This window comes from Trachemys scripta, chromosome 4 (genome assembly GCF_013100865.1).
Source record: "Trachemys scripta elegans isolate TJP31775 chromosome 4, CAS_Tse_1.0, whole genome shotgun sequence".
NCBI lineage: Eukaryota > Metazoa > Chordata > Testudines > Emydidae > Trachemys > Trachemys scripta.
The window spans coordinates 97,559,237-97,575,789 of NC_048301.1; the positions used below are offsets into that span (position 1 = coordinate 97,559,237).

At 42.1% G+C, this 16,553-nt stretch overlaps 1 protein-coding gene and 1 long non-coding RNA gene across 4 annotated transcripts in view; one reads left to right on the forward strand and one right to left on the reverse strand.

Annotated features, from left to right (window-relative positions):
- LOC117877189 overlaps positions 1-15,957 on the forward strand; it is a 240,668-nt gene extending 224,711 nt beyond the window's left edge. For 2 of the 3 annotated variants that reach the window (XR_004645640.1, XR_004645642.1), the window contains 2 exons: positions 14,721-14,807; positions 15,623-15,957. This is a non-coding gene — a long non-coding RNA (uncharacterized LOC117877189). Of the gene's footprint in view, positions 1-1,894; positions 2,453-14,720; positions 14,808-15,622 lie in introns of those variants that run through there. The other variant, XR_004645641.1, reaches the window with a different exon arrangement.
- Positions 1-16,553, reverse strand: part of ZNF143 (zinc finger protein 143) — a 69,279-nt gene that overhangs the window by 1,616 nt on the left and 51,110 nt on the right. The window contains exons 12-15 of the mRNA XM_034770038.1: positions 10,455-10,682; positions 8,742-8,890; positions 4,919-5,080; positions 3,658-3,801 (exon numbers count right to left, since the gene is read on the reverse strand). Coding sequence (XP_034625929.1) covers positions 3,658-3,801; positions 4,919-5,080; positions 8,742-8,890; positions 10,455-10,682 — 683 coding nt within the window. The remainder of the gene's footprint in view (positions 1-3,657; positions 3,802-4,918; positions 5,081-8,741; positions 8,891-10,454; positions 10,683-16,553) is intronic.

Here is a 16,553-nt window from a genome sequence, read left to right on the forward strand (position 1 = left end):
ATGACAGATGACTAGATCTCAGAGGATAGTTCCCTAGTCCAAGTAAATGTGGTTTTTATCGTCACCAGGTGAGAAATTCTGGCCATACTGCAGTCAATGAGAGCTTTGCCATTGACTCCAACAGGACTAGGATTTCACCCTGAACGTGTATCATTCTACTGGCCTCATTAATATTTAGAAATCAATGGAACACATTTATTAGCATAGAGGGATGGTGGAGGAATTGTTCTTAAGTGGTAACTATAGAATTTTCTACCTTTGCTATTTTGATATATATTTGAAACTTTTATTAATATAGATTTTCCTCTGCATCTAAAGACTGTCAGAAATTATGTACTACTGATAAAGGCTATGAAATTAGTGAAAGTAAGATGTTCAGAAAGAACATGATACAACAAAAGAAATAAATGGATTTGCCTATAAAAAGGCCAGTAAATAAATATTATTAGAAGCCTGCAAACCTGACACTTTTGCCTCACAATGTGATCAATTTTCTTTTTCTCTGTCAGCACATGGTCAATTTGTTACCTGGGAGGAGCTGAAAAATGTACACACTCCTGAATCCTAATTAACTTTTGAATATTGCAAATTCAGAATATTTATTCCAGCCAGTAAACATGGCACTGAGAGTGATTTTCACTGTATCCCAAATACTGGCAGTTTAGAATATCTGCTAGACTATGTTGCTAAGAGACACTGGCTGGCTGCTTATGCACTTTCATGTTCTTGATAAGCAGTTAAGGAAATCTGTAAGACTGGGCATTGTTTCAAGTTTCTGTGTAGAAAGGAATAATACATTTTCAAGTATGGAAGTGTTCAGTTAATCCTGCTTTCCATATGCCCTGCCAGTTCTAGATATAGGAAAACTAACAAAATTTAGGAGATCATAGTATTATTATTCTCCATTAAGTATTTAAGAGTAATTTTTCAAAACTAATTTATAGCATATGAGACATATTTTATGGGGATACATTTTCAGCCCGGTTTGTGGGAATTTAGACATGCAAATCCTATTTTATATTCCTTTTTGGGAGGGCTGTTATACCTTAAATTTAAACTAGTTCGGTCTAACTAGTATTACTGGAAATGTAAGTCTAGTATTAATTAAACAGGCTTTCCTGGACTGATTTGCCAGTGTACTTCAATTCTCACCCAGAGTGATAACTTCTGTGAGTGAAAGGGCCATTTGTTTTCCTTGCCCATTCAATCACTGGATGCTCTGCTGAGGGTGCCAAGATGGGCTTATTACTCTATTGCTTTTTGTTATTTGTATAACTAATTTCAGAGAGACCATTCAATTCCCTCACATAGTACCCAATTTTAATCAATACCAATTTAGGCAAAATTAGAACCAATGTCTTAGAACTGAAAGGCTCTGTAATTCATTACCATTTCAAATTGTGTTCCTTTTCTCATGAACCAAAGTGACAATGATATCCTCTCATACTCAGACCTCCAATGGAAATAAAAGGAAATAACCTGTAATAAGAGCTCTTTGAAAGATGTATGCATTTGAGAACACAGAATATAGTTTTCATGGGTGTGTCACCTTCTTAGTTTGGAAGCTTTTAATCTCTCTGTTAGTTTTATCAAATATGTATAGTTTTGAATGGTCAAAACACTTCTGAAGAGTTACTGATTGTGACCCAAGGAGCCTCTTAAATACCAATTGGCAGAAGGCACACCATACCATAGCTCTTATCAGGCCTGACACGCTCATTGCCCCCAACTCACTGTTGTCATAATCTGTATCTAAAAGTTACCATGTAAGATGATGTCATATGCAAATTGGTCACATGCTGGTCCTCAATATTATTGTGTGATGTACATACTGGCAGTGTATAAAGAATTATAGACGTGTGATAGAAATTTGTTCCTAAAATGTGTTTGGTAGGTAGTGCCTGAGCCCAGCCCATCTTAGACAAAGGAACATTGTTTCACCCAGCTTGACAATGTCTCCAATGTAAATTAACCAAGGTGAGATCAAAGACAATGAAAAAGGCATTTACGTGTAAGGTAAACAAAGTCATCAGGTGAGCAACTGGCAGAAGATGACCACTTAACAATCACGACAGGGGATTGTGGCTGCACCACCAGGACGCCTTCCTGCCTCTTGAAACAAGATCAATGAACTTTGGGAAGATATAAGCAGAAGCAAAAAGCCATTTCGTGATCCATCATAGGACGGAGACAAAGGGCCAGTGCTCTTGTAATCTGAGAAAGTTGGATCCTTCAACCAAGGGGGATGAAGTGTCTGGGAACTGACTCTAGATGAGGAACCTGCTTAAACAGAGATTTAAAAGTTTTAGTCACTACAAAGCATGTTTTGTTTTGTTTTACTTGTAACCATCTCTGTGCCTTCTATTCTTACTTACTATCACTTAAATATCTGTTTTTTGTTAATAAACTTGTTCTTGTTTATTATGAAACCATCTCAGTGCTGTATATTAAACTGAAGGGTAAAATCCTCAGCCAAACTACCAGACTGGTGTGTGTGTTCAGTCTCTTTGGAGGCAATGACCATAATAACTTCTGTGAGGGACCAGTGATGCTCTGGACACTACAAGGAGGATGGTTTTGGAGAGACTTGGGACTGGAAAGGCTGTTGGAGTAACCAGGTGGTGGAAGCCAGGCTGAGGCCATTGTGCTGTGAGCAGGCTGCTGATGTTAGGGCTCTGAGCCAAAGCTGAGCAGCACAGAAGCACCCAGTATTAAAAGCAGGCAGTGACACAACCCATTACTGGTCTGGGTGATCCCCCAAAGCATCCCACTGATACACTCAGGTAAATATCACAAAATATATTCTACATGAAACTGACAATGAAAATGGCATTTACATGTAAGGTAAAGTCATCAGGTGAGCAACTGGCAGAAGATGACCACTTAACAATCAAGACAGGCTTATTCAGTATTTCCTTTCCATGCATTACTAATTACTAAAATATTTTTTACCAATATTAATCTTAATTTCCAGGTACATTCTCTTCCTTTTACCTCATCTATTTGTGATACTTACTGCTGAAATAACAAACACCCTTATTTCCTTCTGACTCTGCTGCTACCCAAACTATACTTGTTACGTGCATAAAACAGAAGATACGATTTCTGGAGATGTCAGTCCTGCACAAATCTAGATACTGATTTCAATTAGCGGTTTCACTATTGGTATTTCAAGCCATAAATAACATAGAATCAGTCTTCCAGGGGAATCATTTCAATCCCTTTATCTAGTCCTGGCAATGTAAATTAGGGAGTTTGGAATTTCTGACCATCCCAAAATATAATCTTGAAGGATGGATGGCAGGGCTTCTCACTGAAGGCCTGTGCCTCTGGAATACTCTATCAATATACATGAAAATGTATAAATATGGCACTTTTCCAGGTATGGCTCAATATGCTTCAGTATTTTTAATTAATTTTACAATTTGATGGGTGCTACTTTTATGTCTGAAAGAAGGAAATAAGGATGTTTGTTATTTCTGCATCCACGCTAGTATTTTTTATTTATTTATTTAAGTATTGGGCCAGACTGCCCTTTATTTTTTTTTTATTTTTGGGGGAGGGTGGGGGTGTGGAGAGAAGTTTATTAGTTATTTCATTAGGTGCCCAGAGACCATTGGACACAGGGCACACACTCAATAAAAATGATTATCTTACCTGCACTGCAATTTGCGTTCCATTGGATGTAGCCAACAATGTAACAGGCCTGGTTTCTGTAGTCACTAAGTGATGCCCATGTTGCTGATGTCCCATTTCTGATGGGGCACTATGGAATGCTAAGTCTTGAGCCACTATAGCAACCTTTAAGGCAAAAGAAAAAATCAAAACTAACTGAAATTTAAAATCTGATTCAATAATCTCAGTTGAATGTTAACTTCAGGGCCTACGTAGGACAATTCACTATTCTAACTTGATTCAGCAAAGCAATCTAAGAGACAGACAAATATGATCAACTTTTTTATAAACCAACACCACCATCATCATGTTCATGCTCTTCTTCAATCTTATCTGTCTTGACCTCTGAAAAGATTAATATCCTCAAGGAGCAAAACTCAGAATTAAGGGAGATGCTATGAGCTAATCATCAGATGTTACCTCTTTCAGTCCTGAGAAATACAAGACTGAATTCACATTTAAATTTAAATCTCTCCTTTGGCAACCTAATAAGGTACCACAGAAAAGCTCAAATGCTTTTATATTTTCAAAATTTAAATAGAGAAGACTGCATTATTTGCACATAGGTTTAGTATATTTGCTTAATTTGTGATTATTAGATCCCTAATTCTATAATAATTAATAAATATTCTCATTTGCAAGCACACCTTTAAAACAGATATAATAGGGGATCGTTTTACAACATTTGAATACATTCTGAAAAACAGGGATTAGGGAATTTCATAACTAAATTTCTATACATCTTTTTGAAAAAAAAAAAAAAATCTAATGTTTTGCAGATTAAAGGCAAAAAAGTACAGCAAAATTTGCCAAAAACCAAGTACTTTTTTACTCTGCTTAAGGAAATGTTGTCCCTTAATGGGATTTGCAGGAGACTAAGAGCCAGGACTAGTTCTGGATTCTATTCCCAGCTTTGTCACGGGTTTGCAGTATGACTTGGGCATGTCACAACCTTTCTGTGCCTTATTTTACCCATCTGTAAATTGGTTCTCTCATCACTATTCACAGGTTGTTTTGAGGTTCAACTAATTAATGTATATAAAACTCGGAGATCCTTTCATGTAAGGCAGTGGAGAACAATGCATTAACATGTTATTATGAGAGGAATGATATAGTCATGTATGGAAAGCTTTGCTCTAATCAGATATGTTTGTGTGAAGCAGATAATACTTCAAGTGTCTTTGTGTATATATTTAAAAATATCTTAGAAAAAAAGACACAGGTATGCAGAAAAATATTTTACCTGCTGTCCTTCAGTGCCCTCTGCAGTTACCATTGCAACAGAATGTGTTCCTGCAGAAGAAATGACTGCATCATGGGCAGGGACTGTGATGGTGGTGCCATCTTGTGTTACCATAGTAATAGTATTTCCAATGGCCTGCATGTCAGCCTGAGAGATGTTGACCTGAAACACAATGTAATTTTTGAATTAAAACAAGTTTATTTTAATTGCTGATTGAATCTTAAATGAGTTTTAACTTTGGGTCATATGGCAATGTGTTTTCAGACAACAATCCAAGATTTGTAAATGTTTCCAAATAAGAGTTTAAATAAAGACAACACAAACTTAAAATACAACAGTTTTTAAAAATATGCTTCTGCCATCTGGTAGCACAATTTCTTTGTCAATGAACAACAAGCCAGAACTATCCTTGAGAAGGCAGTTGATTCTCAGTAGCATTGAAGAATTTACTTTATCCAGTCATCACATTTAAGCTAAACTGGCTATAGACTCTAAAAGCCACCACCACTCTTCCTGCTCTGCTTGTTCCTGCATTTCCTCCAAACCACTTTTCTTCCACAAGCCGTCTTGGACAAAAAGAGTCACCATCCCCGCTCTTTTACTGGAATCCATTATCCCACAATCTTTCAGACGTTTCCTAATCCATAACGCACGTTTACAGAAATAAAACTAAACTGCAATGGATAGGTAACAGCAGCATGTATCCTCTTTCAGTCAGAGAACTGCTTAGTAGTTCTGTTTTAATTAGATCATGTCCAAATTAACCTCAGACATTTAGACTGTCCATAGAAGTGTCTTGCATGAGGAACAGTATAACTAAAAGTGTTGGAGATGTGAACTCAACATGCCATTTTACATTTGTTTTATCTTAACAGAAGTGTCAAACACACCTGCATTTTCATTTGGCTTAGAACATGCTGATAAAATATCATTGTAATTTTTCTTAAGAATTCAAAGACATAAGTATTTATTTTATGTTTTCAGTCTAATATGCATTACCAAACAGAAAAGAAATCCAAAAACGAAAGTCAAGTTGAGGTATAAGAACAAGTGCAAAGAATTTCTGTGTTAAGGCTGCCACACTCATTCACCTTTGGGCAGGACTGGCTCCAGGGTTTTTGCCGCCCAAGAGGCGGGGAAAAAAAAAAAGCCGCGATCGCAATCACGATTGGCAGTGCTCCAACAGCAGCTCCACCGCACCGCTTTCTTCTTTGGCGGGAATTCGGCTGCAGATGCTTCCCTCCAAGAAGGACCCGCCACCGAATTGCCGCCGACCAGCCCGACGTGCTGCCCCTTCCCCTTGGCCGCCCCAAGCACCTGCTTGCTGAGCTGGAGCTGGCCCTGCCTTTGGGCATAAAAAATACACTACAATAATGGTCTCAAACACTACAATATAGTGTTACTGCAGTGTTAAGGCAGAACTGTATATTTAATCTTTGATTCATATTTGGGAGGTATTTTTCAGATCTAAATACATATATCAACTACTTGCCCTGCTGAAATATAAAAGGATGTGTCTTGTTGGTGTTGCAGGCCCCAAACAAGAAATAAAACAGATTTAGAACCTCTTATGGCAAGGTCCTATTTCAGCTAAGTTCCTTATTTACCACTTAAATGAAAACAAACTTTCTGTAGAGATCTGTGCGCTGAGGTAGTATCAGTGCACTTCTTGTTCCTCTCTTGGCAGTGACTGAAGCCTGCCTTAGTTAGTAGTGATGGGAACTGTCCAGCAGCCCTAGAGCTGGCAAGCCCCTGCATTCAGAAGGTCAGAAGTCTGGACAGATACAGGAGAGTAAAACCTGGACCTGTGAGATCATAACAGCTTATTAAGGAATTTCAGGAAGCCTCAGAAACCAGGCTCTATGCAAAGAAGTTCTTATTATGGGGTGTGGCAGTGGGGGTGAGCAAAACGAGCCTGCAAAGTTTCTAAGGCCTTCCAACCCTGAGAGAGGGAACTGATCAAACAAACAGTAATAAGTCACCAGGACCAGATGGCATTAACCCAAGAGTTCTGAAAGAACTCAAATATCAAATTGCCGAACTGCTAACCATGGCATGTAACCTCTCTCTTAAATCAGCCTCCGTATCAGATGATTGGAGAGTAGCTAACATAACATTTATTTTGAAAAAAAGGCTCCAGAGACGATCCTGGCAATTACAGGCCAGTGAGCCTAATTTCAGTACCAGGCAAATTGGTTCAAACTATAGTAAATAACAGAATTATCAGACATATAGATAAACACAACATGTTGGGGAAGAGTCAATACAGCTTTTGTAAAGCGAAACTGTGCCTCACAAGTCTATTAGAATTGTTTGAGGGAGTCAACAAGCATGTGGATAAGAGTGATCTGGTCAATATAGTATACTTGGACTTTCAGAAAGCCTTTGATAAGGTCTCTCACCAAAGGCTCTTAAACAAAGTAAGCTGTCCTGGTATAAGAGGAAAGATCCCCAGTAACTGGTTAAAAGACAGGAAACAAAGGATAGGAATAAATGGTCAGTTTTCACAATGGAGAGAGAGAGGTAAATAGTGGGATCCCCAAAGATCTGTACTGGGACCTGAGCTGTTCAACAGATTCATAAATGATCTGGAAAAAGGGATGAACAGTGAGGTGGCAAAATTTCCAGATGATACAAAGTTACTCGAGGTAGTTAAGTCCAAAGCTGACTGAGAAGAATTGCAAAGAGATCTCACTGAACAGGGTGATTGGGCAACAAAATGGCAGATGAAATAGAATGTTGGTAAATGCAAAGTATTGCACACTAGAAAACGTAATCCCAACTATACATACAAAATGATGGGTTCTAAATTAGCTGTTACCATGCAAGAAAGAGATCTTGGGGTCACTGTGGAGGGGAGGGATAGCTCAGTGGTTTGAGCATTGGCCTGCTAAACCCAGGATTGTGAGTTCAAGTCTTGAGGGGGCCACTTGGGGATCTGGGGCAAAATCAGTACTTGGTCCTGCTAGTGAAGGCAGGGGGCTGGACTCGATGACCTTTCAAGGTCCCTACCAGTTCTAGGAGGTGGGATATCTCCATTAATTAATTTTTTTAAATTAATGGATAGTTCTCCGAAGACATCTGCTCAACATGCAGTGGCAGTCAAAAAAGAGAACAGAGTGTTAGGAACCATTAGGAAGGGGATAGATAAGAAGAGAGAAAATATCATAATGCTACTATATAAATCCATGAGACACCCAAACCTTGAATACTTTGTGCAGCTCTGGTTACCCCATCTCGAAAAGGATATATTAGAATTGAAAAAGGAACAACAAAAATGATTGGGGTATGGAACAGCTTCCATATGAGGAGAGTTTAAAAAGACTGGGACTATTCACCTTAGGAAAAGAGATGATTAAGAGTGGATATGATAGAGGTCTATAAAATCTTGAATGGTATGGAGAAAGTGAATAGGGAAATGATTTTTTTACCCCTTCACAGAACACAGAAACTAACGGTCACCTGGTGCAAATAATAGACAGCAGGTTTAAAACAGATGTAAGGAAGCACTTCTTCACACAACGCACATTCAACCTGTGGAATTTGTTGCTATGGGATGTTGTGAAGGCCAAAAAGGCTTTGTATTCATACTCTGCTCAGAACAAACAAAGGCCTAACCTGTGTATTCCAGAGGAAGCCCATTCTTAAACTTATTTTTATTCTGACCCAGATGTGAAACCTGGCCCTAATACATACAAACATCCATTATTCAGGGATTTTAACTCTAACGTAAGTAGGCATAATGGAATATCTGAAGATAAATAATAGCTTTAATTCTGAATATCTTCTTGTTAGCAAATTCTTTACCATGGTGAATACTTACATGCTGGGTCCCATCCTGGGAAATTAATGCAACTTGTTGACCAAGCCCTGACTGAGTAACTGTAGCAACTTGTGCGGAAACGACATCCTCCCCATCTACACCTGTGACATAGGTTATCTGGGAGCCTTTTAGAACATCTTCACCTTGACCTATTTCATAAAAGGAAGGCAGAAGGATATGTTACATACTGCAGATACTAATAGTAATAAGAGTAAAGCTAAAAAGAAAAAAGCAACTTTCTGGATAAAAAGTTTTAAATTTTGGGTTGTAAAGAGGGGAGGGGAAGAGAGAGAGAGAGAGAGAGAAGGAAATGGAAACTGCTATTGAAATCAAATAAAAATGCCCCAAATGACTGTTTTACTAAGTCTGGGACATATTTTTTAAATGGAGAATAATGCATATAAATCCCGTGCATTGAAAAGAAAATAGACATTTTGGTATTCAAGGCATATTTACATAGTTTATAAGCAAAGATAATATTAAAAAGGGTGACAAACAATACTGTGATTCATTTAATTAAACATTAACCTTTACATACTAAGGTTTGATGTAATCACAATCGGCAGCTCATTAAAAGAATTATTCATTAACGAACACACTGAACTGCAGAGGAGTAGAGTGGCATCATTGTGTGAGGACTGATATAACAGTATATTATCTTAATAAATGTTTAACCTTGGCAAATAGAAATCTTCCATTCTAATCTTTGCTTTGTAAGTAGCAATCAGAATGCGGCAATTTACTTAAGAGGGGTTTCACTGCAGTCTCCCATATACAAATAGTAAAATTGCTTTTCCAGTCAGGATAGATCACTTATTTACATCTACCCTATATCCAACCCCAACACCAGCTAAAATAAGAATGTAAAAAATGTTTGTTTTCTTGCAATAAGAAAATGCATTTTTTCATACTGCAATGAGTCTGACTTTTTACTCTGACTGGATTTAGTCTCTAAAGTACCATAAAGACCGTTTTCTACATAGTGATCCTACATACAGAAAAACTGCTTGCCAACAGTAAATGGACATCTTGTATGGGCTGTGCTGGGGGCAGATCCATAGAGCATAGCACTGTGGGCATTCTCAACAGCCCCACAACCCCCAGGGCAGCCCAGAAAGGCTGTTGTAAAGGCCACTTTGGTTCCAGAAGTAGCTCAAAATCAGGAGGGTGCAAAGATAGTGTGAAGCCACTTTTTTCCCTCCCTTCTCCAGGGCTGCGGCTTTAAGATCAGAGCACAGACTCTCACGCATGGTGTTTTATATACTTAGAAGAATCCTTTAGGATGTAATATAAACATTTTGTCTATTTTCGGGCCTGCTTCAATATGATATTCATAGACGGAGTGACCTAGTGGTTAGAGCACAGGAAGGCTGTTTCTCTGTTTTATTCTCAGCTTTGCCACTGACTTGTTTTATGACCAAGTCACTTACTCTCTCAGTGCCTGATTACTCATCTAGAAGATGGATATAGTAATATCTACCTATTGTGCCTCACACGGCTATTTTGAGGTTTACTTAGTGTTTGTAAAGCACTTTAGTACTCTCAGATAAAAGGTGCTAGTTAGTGCAAAGTATTACTGAAGAAAATATCACACCTGTCTTTTAATTCCCCTGACTCTGTGGAATACTGATAGTCATAAGTGTGTGCTGGATGCAATCTTTTATTTTGCTACTATGGGAGGAAAATCAGAGACTGGGAATACCAAACACAAACCTGGAGGCGGCTCAAAGAAAGCTTCCTGCTCTTCTTCAATTGGCTCTGTGTCGTTGTGCGCTGTCCGCTTGTGCATAGCAAGTGTGGAAATCTGCTTGTATGTTTTCCCACAGTGATTGCAGTTGTATGGTTTGGAATGAGTATGTACAACATGGTGTTTGTATAAACTGGAATATTCTGTGAAACGTTTGTCACAGCCAGGAACCGTGCAGACATAGGGCTTCTCACCTACAGGGAAAGACAAAAGGGATGAAGAAAATTATAACCAGGATATGCAGGAAAACCCTGACAATAAATATCCTGCCACTTACACAGACATTTAATGACACAGTTTTACTACCACCCAGATCAGTCATGCGTTCTCCAACTTCCTTTCCTAACGCAGCAATGGCCACAATGCAATGCATGGCTGTCCTCTTTAATACCGATGTGCTGCTACAATAGGCTGGCCCTACCGTGCTGTCTGAGGAGGCTATTCAGATCAAGAAAGACCATGCATGCTGGATCTCCTAATTTTCATGTGCCAGATATTCATACTAAAGATGAAGGAAGCTGCAATCTGCTCCACTATCTGAAAATAACACATGGCTCTCCAAGCTCCTGGCAAGATGCCAATATAGCCCTCACTTTGCCACAGTATTCACAATTCTGCCCTAACTCTTTACATTAGCTGCCCCCCTGACTTCATACAAAGTTCTGCACTTATCCTCCTTCAAAGATGAAATGTGTTATTTGGTCTGGTAAGTTAGAGTCCCAAACCTCAGTCTCTTTAGCTCTATAGGAATTTTATGGGATTTATATATATATATAAATGATTGAAGCTAAATAGAAGTGACATTCTTCACTTAAAATCAATATAACACACACTCAAACCCAAAAATCAGTTCAAGAGGTATACAAAATCTTCAACTCCAGGAGATTTATTCATCCCTGCTAACAATGAAAAAGAGGAGGATACAAAAAATCATGGCTACAGGTCTGTAGGACCCTGCACATGGATGCAGTGTTACTTCTGCTGATTCAGCCTAGCAGTTAGACCAGGTGGATCCTGTTAGGTCCAGAAGAGGAGGTTATTCACCTGTGCAATAACTGACGTTCTTCGAGATGAGTGCTCCACTCCAGGTGTTGGTGCGCCCCTGCGCCTTTGCTGGGAGTTTTTTACAGCAGTACTCACACGGTCCCGCACATGCGCGGTGCCAGGGCCGGTGCTACCAATACGGCAAAGTAGGCGGTTGCCTAGGGCGCCAAGATTTGGGGGCACCAAAAAACGGTGCCTCCAATTTTTTTTTTTTTTTACAGCATTCCCAGGCTGGGCTGCTAGCGGCGCGCTGACACGTGCGGCTCAGACTTCCTCTCCCAGCGCAGTGGCCGCTCCACTTCTCCCACCTCCCAGGCTTGCGGCGCCCATCAGCTGTTTGGCGCTGCAAGCCTGGGAGGACAGGAGCATTAGAGCAGGGGCGGCATGCTCGGGGAGGAGGCAGAGCAGAGGTGAGCTGGGGGGGGGAGCTGCCACAGGGCTCCCCACCCCAGTTCACCTCTGCTACGCCCCCTCCCCGAGCACGCCGTTGCTGCTCCACTTCTCGCGCCAATCAGCTCTTTGGTGCCACAAGCCTGGGAGGGGAGGAGAATTAGAGCAGGGGCAGCGTGCTCAGGGAGGAGGCAGAGCAGAGGTGAGCTGGGGTGGGGAGCTGCTGCACGGCTCCCCGGCGCTGGGGGAGGTGCCGTGGTGGGGACGTCTCAGGGTGGGGGAGGGGGGGGGGCGGAGCGGGCGCAAGATGGAAGTTTCGCCTAGGGTGCGAAACTTCCTTGCACTGGCCCTAGCGGTGCCTACCTCATGCGCCGACTGTCTCTCAATAGCATGCGCAGCCCGGGCTCCTCAGTTCCTTCTCTACAACGGAGACCGCTCCAAAGTAGAGGGGAGGAGGGTGGGTAGTGGAGCACCCAGGGACACTCATCTTGAACAACGTCAGTTACTGCACAGGTGAGTAACCTCCTCTCCTTCGAGAGATGTCTCTGTGGGTGTTCCACTCCATGTGACTGAAAAGCAGCATCTCTTAAGGAAGTAGGGACTTCGGATCTGATACGAAAACTGTAGACAGCACACCTCAGCCCATTTGAATGTCGATCAGGGGATCCTGAGTAAGAGCATAGTGTTAAGCAAAGGTATGCTCTGAAGCCCAGGTGGCGGCTTTGCAAATATCCGAGAGGGGAACGTTACGTAAGAATGCCAAGATGTTGACACAGAGCTGGTGGAGTGTGCTCTAACAGAAGCTGGAGGTTTATTTTCTTTAGTTGGAAGCACAGGCGGATGCAGTCTGCTATCTAATTGGATATTCTCTGGGTAGAGATGGATTTGCCTCTGGATCGTTCTGCGATTGAAATGAAAAGTTTAGGGGAAGCCCTAAATGGCTTAGTCCTATCGAAATAAAAGGACAATGCTCTGCGCACGTCGAGTGCATGCACTGCTGATTCAAAAGCGTTCGCATGCGGTTTAGGAAAGAAGACTGGTACAGTGATAGATTCATTGAGGTGGAAGGAGGAATGCACCTTCGGGAGAAATTTAGGATGTGTTCGGAGCGTCACTTAGTCCTTAAAAAATATAGTGTACAGTGGTTCAGCCATAAGCGCTACAAGTTCTCCTATACATCTGGCAGATGTAATGGCAACTAAAAATGCAGTTTTCATGGATAGATGTAGGAGGCAGCATGTTGCAAGCGGCTCAAATGAATGGTGCATCACAGATATGAGGACCAAGTGCAGGTCCCAGGGTTGAGTGGGTGGTCTAACGTCCAGGTATAGCGTCTGGAGGCCCTTGAGGAACCGCGTTGTGATGGGGTGGGCAAAGTGAGTAGTGGCGCCGGTCTTATTGTGAACCGCCATAATTGCCATTAGATGTACCTTTATGGAGCTAAACGAGAGCCCAGATAGTCTAGCATTAGTGAAAGAGGGGCGGAAGCAGGAGCGGTTTACTTGGCGGAGCACCAGTGAATAAACCTAGTCCATTTATGGAGATAACAGAACAAAATCCACATATACCACCTATGTAATAGTACTCTTTGTACACGTTAAGAGCGGTCTAGTTCCTCATTAGAGAGCCATTGAGGAGCCATGCTTTGAGGCACAGCATTGTTACACTGGGGTGGTGTAGTTGATCCCTGCATTGTGATAAAAGGTTCGGAAGGGGGGGAGGAAGTGGAATCGGCAGGCAAACTGACATCCTCTTTAAAAACAGGTACCATGCCTGTCTGGGCCACGTAGGGGTTATTAGTATGACCCTGGCCCTCTCCGCTCACCTTTTTTGCAATACCCTATGAAGAACTGGTATCAGGGGGAATGCATATAGGAAACTGTCGTTCCATTTGATGATGAACGTGTCTCCCATTGAGTGCTTTCCTAGGCCCGCTCTGGAACAGAATTTCGGGCATTATTGTTGGTTACAGTTGCAAAAAGATCCAGTCGCGGGTAGCCCCATATTTTGAATATGTTGTATCATTTATCTCCCATTCGTGATCTACGGGAAAAGATCTGCTGAGCTCATCCACAATGGTGTTTAGTGAACCAGGTATGTAGGAGGCTGAAATTTGGATACTGTGTTGGAGGCACCAATTTCAAAGTTTCATAGCCTCCATGCAGAACGAGTGGGATCGAGCTCCCCCTTGTCTGTTTATATAAAACATGCAGGCGATGTTGTCGGTCATGAGTCTGATATGTTGATTCTGGATGTATGGGAGAAATTGGAGGCAGGCATTGCGGACCACTTGGAGCGCTAAAAGATTTATGTGTAGTGAGGCTTCTGTAGGCGACCAGAGTCCATGAGTGGTGTGGTGTACCATGTGTGCTCCCCAAACCGTGAGGGAAGCATCCATGGTAATTATAATGGAGGGGAACTCCTGCACGAATGGGACTCCAAAGCAGAAGTTGTGTGGACAAGTCCACCATGTGAGTGAGTCCCTGACTTTGGTAGGTATGGATAGAAGTATGTTTAGGCCATGCACATTCGGTTTGTAGATAGTAATCATCCAACTCTGCAGGCACCGCATGTAGAGGGATGCATTCTTGACCACAAAAGTGCAAGAGGCCGAGAAGTTGCTGACAATCCTGGACAATTACCTGCAGGCTGTTTTGCAACTTGGCGGCAAGATTCTTTATGGTACTGAATCTGTCAGATGGGAGATATGCAAGTCCGGTTATGGAATCGAGGAGAGTGCCTATGAACTCTAGTCGCTGAATGGGAGTTAATGTGGATTTGTTTTTGTTTATTTGTAGGCCAAGACCCTGGAAGCAGTCGATGGGCATCTGTGTGACTTGGATGGCCCCCTCAAGAGTCTGTGCCTTGAGCAGGCAATCGTCCAGGTAAGAAAAAATTAGAAGCCCTTTTTTCCGTAGGTGTGCTGGTGCCACCACGAGAATCTTGGAAAAAAGACGTGGGGTGCTGTTGAGAGGCCAAAGGGCAGAACCTAGTGATTTGAGCCCATGACAAATCTGAGAAAACGCCTCTGGGCAGGGTGTTTAGTTACATGAAAATAAGCATCCTGCAGGTCAAGGGCTGCAAACCAATCTCCCTGCTCCAGCACTGGAATTACAGTTGTGAGGGTAACCATTTTGAATTTTTTCTTTTTGACAAATTTGTTGAGTCACCTGAGGTTGAGAATGGGTCGCCATCCCCCACTTTTCTTTTCTGTTAAAAAGGAGTGGGAATAAAAATCCTTTCCCCTGTACTAATTGGGCACCATCTCCACTGCTCCTATTTGTAGAAGATCTGGCACCTCATGAGAGGGGTCCCTGAAGAGGGACAGGGTGGACGATGGGTGGGGGGTATGGACAGGAAGGGGATGGAATAGCGCAATTGGATGGCCTCTAGGGCCCATCTGTCTGTAGTGATGGCTCGCCAGTTGTGGCAGAATGGGAGCAAATGGTGACCAAAAGATTGGATGAGAAGTATAAGTGCTGGAGTGGGTGGGAGGTCGTCTATACCCTCGACCAAGGCTTTAAATCTGCTTATTAGGTAGAGGGGGTTGGGACGGTGCCGATGTTATAAGGCGGCGGCGTTGATGCCTGGGTCTCTGGCAGTGTTGCTTCTGGTGGTCATATGGCCTCGGTTGTTGCTGTGTGTAGGCCAGGTTTTGTGGGCGTTGGGTAAGGCTGATACCTGTATTATCTTCTTCTAGTTGCCGGTGTATGGATGCCTAGGGATCTGAGTGTCGCTCTGGAATCCTTCATGGTGTGCCGTACCTCGTTGGTTTTTGCTGCAAATAATTTCTCGCCATCGAAGGGGAGATTCTCCATGGTGTTTTGTATCTTGCGTGGGAAAGAAAAAGAGGTAAACCATGAAGCCCAACGCATCACTACGGCCATCGCGGTGGACCTGGCAGCTGTGTCTGCAGCATTGAGGACAGCCTGCAATGCCGTGCGGGAAATAATCTGTCCTTCAGAGACTACTGCTTTGAATTGTTGTCTCTTGTCCTCTGGGATGTCATTAATAAAATCCACGAGTTTCCTGTAATTTCTGTGATCATATTTGGCCAGTAGGGCCGCGTAGTTTGCGACTCTAAATTGTAGCGTATATGATGCATAAACTTTGCTACCGAGTAGGTCCATTCTTTTGCTGTCCTTGTCAGAGAGAGTAGACAGGAAATGCTGCTGTTTGTTCAATTGGTTGGCTGTTTCTACTACCAGTGAATTTGGTGCTGAGTGCGTGAAAAGGAATTCTGAGTTCCTGGAGGGGATATAGTATTTCCAGTCTGCTCTTTTGCAGGTAGGGGGTATGGTGGCTGGGGTTTGCCCGATATTCTTGACAGGTCCATAATGGCTCCATTAATGGGTAGGGCGATCTTAGAGGAGGTTGATCAGCTCATGCTGAGTCTCCAATATCTCCTCTAGAATGATCTTGAGCTCATTAGCCATTCTTTTGAAGAGGTCCTGAAAATGAGTAAAATCATCTGCTGTTGTGGGGGGGGGGGAGGGGCATAATAGCCTTGTCCAGTGAGGTGAACGAATTAGTATTATTTGGAGAGGATTCAGGTGCTTCCTCGTCTGCGTGCACCATTGCCGGTTGCTCCTGTTCATCCGTCGTCGAAGCGTGCACAAGTACAGGAGGAG